The 8,213-nt window shown below is 35.0% G+C and overlaps 1 protein-coding gene across 2 annotated transcripts; it reads left to right on the forward strand.

Annotated features, from left to right (window-relative positions):
- The first annotated feature begins 2,085 nt into the window (after positions 1 to 2,085).
- LOC125193812 lies at positions 2,086 to 5,398 on the forward strand. 2 transcript variants are annotated; one of them, XM_048091705.1, is made up of 5 exons: positions 2,086 to 2,229; positions 3,161 to 4,072; positions 4,151 to 4,349; positions 4,821 to 4,903; positions 5,206 to 5,398. In XM_048091705.1, exons 2-5 carry the CDS (start codon positions 3,173 to 3,175, stop codon positions 5,269 to 5,271), a joined length of 1,248 nt encoding a protein of 415 aa, XP_047947662.1. In that variant the 5' UTR covers positions 2,086 to 2,229; positions 3,161 to 3,172; the 3' UTR covers positions 5,272 to 5,398. The 2 variants fall into 2 exon arrangements, with proteins under 2 accessions (XP_047947662.1, XP_047947661.1); XM_048091704.1 differs by lacking the exon at positions 2,086 to 2,229 and having other exon boundaries at positions 2,925 to 4,072.
- The last annotated feature ends 2,815 nt before the right edge of the window (positions 5,399 to 8,213 follow it).

Consider the following 8,213-nt stretch of genomic DNA (forward strand, 5'->3'; position numbering starts at 1 on the left):
GATAGGAGAGACCACTTCAAAAGTCTTAGCATTAAGGATCCTCATAAACAGCTTGAAGGTTACCTTAAGTTGAAAAGCCAAAAGACATAAGAAAATGAAAGGCTAAAAGCCTTTTCCTAATTCACACGTTTTCAAAAATTTAGTCTTTGGACTTCCATTCTCTCTCTATTGTGTGTGATGTTTAGCTTTTCCTTCTCTATCTCGCTCATATGTAGGCGATACAGTGAACTTCTTGGACTCAGATCAATGTAAATCTAACTGTAGATAGAGGCCTTGTTGTATATTGTACTTCTATACTTGTATATCTTGTTAGTCCTAGTTCGTTTTGTTCCTAGTAGATTGACCATCTCTCTACGGCTGGCCTAAAAGAGGTCTCGATTTAAAGTGAATTCTTGGTGGTCTGATCCCTCTAAATAAAAACATACTACGCCCTTCGTCCCAACTAAATTGAGTCAAAATTTTTGGACATGGAGATTAAGAAATTGCGTTGAAAGTAGGAGAGAGGAATAAAGTATGAAAGATAAAGAGAGAGTAAAGTATGTGTTGGAATAATGTAAGAGTAATTGGATGTTTTGTTTTTTGTCAAAAAAAGGAAATTACTCAACTTAATTGGGACATTCTAAAAAGAAATACGACTCTATTTAGTTGGGACAGATAGAATACTACTTGTATTCTCCATAGTTGCAAGTTGATCATTTTTAGCTTTCAAATGTGTACAGATATTGCATATTCTTAACGACTTTAGACTTTTAGTTCAATCATGATTTACATAGTACTTTCTTCGTCCCATTTTAGAGGTCTCAGTCACTTTTCTGCACCAATTTTATAAAAATGATAAATAGTTAAAGTCGAGAAATGGTAAAATAAGAGAAAGAATAATATTGAGAAGAGTCTTTTCTACATTATTTTCTCTCTTATTTTACCATTTCTCCATTTTAGCTATTTATTATATTTTTATAAAACGGATCTAGAAAAGTGACTGGGAACTCTTAAAATAGGACGGAGGGAGTATATGTTTTTGACAAATGAGATAAATCTAAAAGAAATAAAAGTTAAAAGCTATATATAAATTCAATTCGAAATTGCTTTTATATATGTTTAAGGTTATTATTTTTATGGTCATAAGTATCTCTTACTTAATTCTTTTCTGCTATCCATTTAACATAATTTTTTAATATTTGTATATGTAAGATAGATATGCCTCTAAATAGCACAAACATTTTTTTAGAATGAGAGTTATATTAGATTAGAAATATGCATATGTGCATGTAATATTATTCTTTTATTTATAAATTTTTTAGTAATTAATTATAAGGATATACTAATCTACTAACTAATTATAAAGTGCTAACATACATCCAATCTTGTGTTGCCACGTGTCATGAAACATGCAATATTGTAAATACTAAAATGCAATATACATCTGTAGAAGTGAATGATGGATTTCAGAAGATTGCATTTTAATTATAGACAGACTATATTTTTTATTGTTGAGTTTTGCATTATAGATATATAGACTATTTAATATGCATTTTATATATAGACGGATTGCATTTATATAGTTTATTTTGCATTGTACACAATTTATGTTAAAATGCAAAACTCAACAATATAAAATACAATTATTTTATAACTAAAATATAATATGTAAAAATGCATATACAGCTTCACAAATATATATTGTATTTTTCGTGTCATGTGTCAGCACGAGAATGGATGTGTGTTAGCATTCTAGTTAAGCATGGGCCATAGTGTTCCTCCTTAATCATAGAATACACAAATTGTTTTTACACATATATATGGTTATTATTTTTATGGTCATAGATTTTATGTCACCTACTTTATTCATATCTCTAATTATTTAAACATGATTTTTTAATCTTGGTGTCCAAAATTTTGGGTACTACTAATATATTTTTTTAATGGAATTCATATATTTCAAATAAGGGAAAATAAAAATAAAAACAACGAATCTGTACATACCTTAATTTTGGTAGTTGGAAGTGATAATGATTACTCCCTCACGCCCTAGTAATAAAAAGAACTACGGCGGGAACATGACAATTGACAAAGAAACGATTCAAAGCCATCTTCTTCTTCAAACAATCAAACTGCTGCCCTTTCGTATGTAGCCTCTCTCCCTTGCACACACACACTGCGTGTTTGGAGTTCAAGAAATTGTAGAATCTTTTCATTTCCCTTTTCTCTTCTTTGTTATTTGTGGGAAAGGTAAATTTCTCACTTCAAAGCTGCTACTGCGTGAGTGTGAAACGTTATCCCCATAGGAGTTGTGATCTGAACTACTTGAATTTTATATGTGTGTGTCTTCGACTTGATCATATTTTGCTTCAATCTGGGACGTTCAAATTTTGCTTGATTCTTCACATGTATATTCTGAGATTACTCTCTCAAATCCCACCTGCATTTATGTGTGTATGTGTGTGAATGTTGCTCTTTTTTTTTGTATATGTAAATGAATTATGTGTATGATTCTTGGGAGATGGGCACTTAAATTTGTGTGTAATTGGTTTATTCTTCTAATTGTTTCTCAATAAATGCCTCTATTGTTTCAAGATTTGATTTTTAACTCCATTAGTTGTAAAGAATAGCTGTTTGTACTTGTGTGTGTAATGTGAAAGAATGCAGTTCCTTGTTGAAACAATTTGTTTTTTCCTTCCTTAATTTGATGGGTTTGGGGTTAAATGAAAAGTTTGAATTTTTAATAAGTACTGTATGATTCTGGAATCTAGGAAGTAGATGACATTTATGGATTATGATTCAACTTTCCCAAATACTCCCTCCGTCCCCAAATAATATGCACTTTGGTTTGACATGAGTTTTAATGTAAAATTGATAAAGTAAGAGAGAGGTAGAGAGAAAAAAGTAATTAAAGTAATGTTAGTGGAGAATGGGTCCCACCTCATTAGAGAGAGAGAAACGTTCCAAAATTAAAAAGTGCATATTCTTGTGGGACGGACTAAAAAGAAAAGAGTGCATATTCTTGTGGAACAGGGGGAGTACAAGTTTTGTGACTATTTTGCAGATAGTTAGAGGTTTCTAAGGGAGGAAAGAGAAGTAAGGATTGGTCGAAATGGTTAAAAAAGATAATAAATTTATTGACTTTGATGCAATATCCTGCAATGAATTGCATAAATTGCAGCAAAAAGGCGGCATGGACAAGACCTTCATGGGCCTTATGGAATTATATTCCGAGCAAAGTAGAGCGAAGCCAAATGAAGAATTGAGATTAAACGATGATGTTGATGAGCATAAGAATGATCCCGATTATATGCTTATGTTAGATAAAATAGAGAAGCATGGCAACGCGTATAGAACTGAATACATGAAAGAAGATGGTTCGAGGGCTATCATCAAATATGAAGACGCTTCAAGTTCAGACACAGAGCCTGATCAAGAACAAATAGATGGACCTTTGAATCAGATGCCTCTTGCAGAGGTTCAAGCCATTCTTGATTCACATCTTCCTCCGAGTAGGGAGGAGGTTCAGAAGCTGACTTGCACGGGAACGAGGAGCAAGTCCAACAATAAGAGGAAAGACAATGCAAAGTTGTTGTCACACTCTACCTATGCGCATGCTCCTCACACTCCCAGTGTCAAAGGAGATTCGGGTTTGGATAAAAACTGTGGTCAACGCCAATATAGAAGGAAATTGAGGAGTTATACTACGGAACTAATTGATGAACATGTCAATAGGGCAAAGGAGATGGAAAATCTGACTAGGACAGATCCGCGGGGTAAGTCCAAGAGTGGGAAGGAAGAGAATGTAGTGGTGATGGAGCCTGTTTCTTGTACCTACCCACGAAAACGCAAAAGGAACGAGTACAAGATTGAGTATGATGAAGAGAAAATCCAATTCGAACCTGACTATCATTTATGGTATGAAAAACTCAAGCCTGTCAACGATCATCTTATACTTACTGCCGGGGGTATTGAAGTACTGTATGAACAGAAGAGTGGAGAGCGTGATCGGATGAAAGAGGATGAGGGTGATGATGACTGTGACGACAAATCCTCTGATGTGGAAATCATTGACAGCGATACATTCCGCAAGGTAGTTTCTCGTTGTGATTATCTTAGAAACATATGTCTTCATATTCATGTCATTGGTTAATAAGTTCTAGTTATGCAGATGAATAACAGGGGCCGGTCTGCATTTAGGGACAAGGTTATTGCTGCTCTTAGAAAACCTTTTAATATCGGTGAATATAAGAAGCGATTGCGAGATATCAAATTCCGCCCACTGATAGGACGCCACATGGATCTGCGTAATGGGAGAGAAAGACAAATTGGAAAGGGAGATGGAAAGTGTTATCTTGATTACCATCCAGGTTAGTTGAAGTTGATGTATTTTAGTCCCAAGATATTTCCTCATTACAGTCTCTGTTATACTAAGCTGTCTTGTAATGGAGTATGGGGTGATGGTGGTTCTGTATGCTCGTTTCTGGCAACCGGACTCTGAAGTTGGTCTCATATTATGCATATTGTTGAGGAACTCTTGTCAAATTTGGACTTCGTTTAGAAAGTACAAACATGAGAGGGAAGAAGAAATTGTTTCTCAAACCTTTAAAATCGCATACTAGTCTAGGTCGAACGTTATAATCATAGTACGGCGAAAGGCCACGCGTGCATTGTCAAATGTTTATTTGAGTTTATGTTCTAAATTGTTTCCAAGAGTTATAGCAGATGAAGAGAACATTCGAGATTTTTTTTTGGGCATTTGTATGGTTTTCACACTTGAATTCGTAACTTAGCATTCTCTTGATAACCAGTATGTAATTTGTTGTTTTTATCGAGTGCAGCTCTCAGGAAAAGGCTCTCACAAGCGAAAGGCAACCGGCCAAAACGATTAAACCTTCTACGAGGATTCTTCTTATGGATTAAGGTAGTAGCCTATCAAATTTTGGTGCCTTTTAAGGTTCTTACATTCATCAGGTTTTCTTCTCTTGCGCGATGTTATGTAAATATATATGTATCTAGGTATATCGAAAAATTTCTGAGTCTGAACTGCTCAAGAAATTGCTATGCATTAAGAAACAGTGCGATTTCGATATCAGTTCATTCGAAGACGATCCCTTGAGAGGATATATCATATGTATTTGGTTTGACTTTCTTTTTCACAAATTATGTTGAACTTTTGCGAATTTTTCTGACAAAATTTGTTGCTTCCTCTACTGGAATTTGCAGCAGCCAGAGGAATTCAGCCCGTGGCTCGACAAAGAATGCCTCACTGTGCGCCCAGGGCCCGGCTAAGGTGATATGTGAATCAAGATTATGTAAAGATCTCATCTTTTTTGGCATGTTTTGATCATGTAGGCTATACTCTTGGAGGGGTGTATACAACTTGCCCAACCCTAATGAGATTGAATTTTTTCTATGATGGTCAAGGCTTCATGACTATGCACATTAATCATCATCAAATTGATTTCATGATATTTCTGGCAACATATTGCACAAATGAAGGGCCTCACCACCACAATCCATCATCTCCAATATCTAGATTATTTATTGGTTTTTGAATTATGTTAAACAAAATTATCATGTAAAACCATTACTTTGGTAGTATGCTCAACGCTAGTTATATATTGTATAACTCTAATTCACATCTTCACTATTTTATATAAATATGATGTGTAAATTTAAAAAAAATTCACAACTCTATTAGCATATCAATAAACATGATAATGACATGACAATTTAGAGCCTCATATAATCTCATTATAAAGCGTGAAAGGCCTTGAAGACGCTTATAGAAATATAGTTACGAATTAATAATTGCTACATAACGAACATTCTATAAAGGGTTAGTATGTAATATTAATGTAATGTGTAAGATGTTTTATGTTTAAAAATGTTACTAAGTCATAATATTGAGAACCTACCCAAATATAATAAGGACAATTAGTGTAACAAGTCAAAAAAAAAATCCAAAAAAACCTACAACAAATGATTTAACCAAATTATAATGTTCTCTTCATACTTAGCACCATCTCTTCACTTTAGTTATTTATTACCAAAACGTCTTTACTACATAGGGATAGATGGAGTTTGTCATTAACACAACGCTAATGAACAAAGGTCATTCATCGTGAAATTACTCTCCCCGTCCTACTCAAGATGTCCATATTCTTGAGTGATACGGGATCTAGGAGTTGTGATAAGTCATATTCTAAGCCTTGGTTACTGATCAGTATGTCGTGAAATGCATGTATTATCTGCAAAACAGTTGCTAAAGTGTGCGGGATTAAAGGATCCAAGTCGGTAGGAGACGATTCGGGTGACGCGAGTGAAAAGAGCGCCGGAAGGGTGCAATCTTGACCAGGATGCATGCCAGAGAAAAGGCTCGAGATGGAGAAGAAGGATAGCTGGGATGATCATTAACAAGGGCAGAAAAGTCAAATCGTGAAGGAAGTCTACCCTAAAAGCAAGGGCAAGCCTCCCTATAAAAGAAGCCACTTGGAGAGAGAAAAGCGGTTCGGTTCGAAGTTCGGCTCTCATACACACTTAGTAGAATTCTCTCTAGAAGATCAGTCCTTCAGCATCATCCACTTTCTCGTTCCTCGCCAGAGCTATGGTCACTTGATGTCCAAAAATCTACCGGAGTAGTCATCATCCCACCGTTCCAGCCAGTTCGTCTTAGTAGTATAGCAGTTTCACCGCCCGGAGTGGCAAAAACAATCGTTACTCGCTTTCTAGTTTAATCTTTACTTGCTTTCTCCGTTGGCTCTGTGCAAACATTTATCTTTGTTGCCTTTTGAAGTACTTGGTGAAGATCCAAACGTTTTAGTTATGAAATTTCTATTCCGAATGTCTCTTTGGTTTGAGTTTGCTTCATTTTGCCTAGGAAAGTTAGATTTAGTTATCGCCTTTAACTTTTAAGTGCGTGCATGTATTTTTTCTTTCGAGTAAGCTAGATTTGTGATTGTCGATCGAATTTTATAGTTATGTTTCAGTCTGAGTTTTCGTGCATGAGTCTTTTCGATCCACACTGTGATCACCACCTTGCATGTCAGTCAGTAGAGGTAAAACTGCAGTCCGCCGTCCAATTTTAAGTTTGAGTATTTTAATTTTATAGATCTTGAGTTTGAAGTCATGAATCTGAGTTTGGTTATGGTGTTTGTGTTCATATGATTTCTGTTAATGCTTGGTGAAGAAGAAAACGTCAAAATCAACTTTAGTTTGGACCACTTTACTTTTAAGTTACTTTTGCTTTTGTTCCCTACTTTTCAGTTGTACCTTCCAGACCTGTCAGAAAGCCAACCAGCCACCAGATATACCTTGTTGTCTAAATTTCCTCTTTTAGTAACTGTCTACTTTTCATATACCTCTGAGACACCTTGTCCCCTATTTTCACGAACACAACCACATGCCTGTTATTTTCACGCCTACTAGTCAGTAGAGTACCACCTTTATTTCTTGCCTAGGTAAAATCTCAACCCAAGCGTGGTAGCTAACCAAAAAACACCCAGGAATGTCACCACAGTATCCGACCCTTACCTCCATTATACTAATCAGTAAAAGTGGGTTGAAGAATATTTGTTTGATATCAGGTCCCGGTTATCGTGCCAACAACTCAGCTGGGTCGGGAATCTCATCCTGATCAGTTGGATACACTTGCAATTACATACGTTGACCAAGAAAAAAAACCTGCGCTTTCAAGTTGTTAGGTAGAGTAAATAGAAAGAAAAAAAGTAGTTAAATATTTTAATGAAAAGAAAGGAGAAAAAGATTTGTTTCTAAATATAAAAGTGGTCTTTCTTGAGTGGAAAATTAAAAAGTAAACATGGACATTTAGAATGAGACACCGGGGACACTTACGCAGTACCATTTGTTCTTGATGTATTGCTAAAAGAATTGGGCTTAGGCGTTATTTTTCTCACTTGGGCCGACAAGTATTAATGAAGAAGATAGTATGGGTTGCTAAGTAATTTCATGCTGGGTGGACAATTGTTTGGACTAATTAATTAATTTCCGGACTAAGTTTTCGCTAAATAGACCTTCATATATTAATTAATCCATCTTCGGAATGGTTAATTCCACTTAATAATTAATTCAAAATAATTAGTTTTCCAAATTAATTTACCCAAAAAATATCCTGTAGGATTCATGCTTTATAATTAAAATTATAGAATTCTTGATTCTGATCAGCAAAATATATTAACTTTAAATTAAGGATTACGTCACTTAATTTAAGT

Source organism: Salvia hispanica, chromosome 6, assembly GCF_023119035.1.
Source record: "Salvia hispanica cultivar TCC Black 2014 chromosome 6, UniMelb_Shisp_WGS_1.0, whole genome shotgun sequence".
Taxonomy (NCBI): domain Eukaryota; kingdom Viridiplantae; phylum Streptophyta; class Magnoliopsida; order Lamiales; family Lamiaceae; genus Salvia; species Salvia hispanica.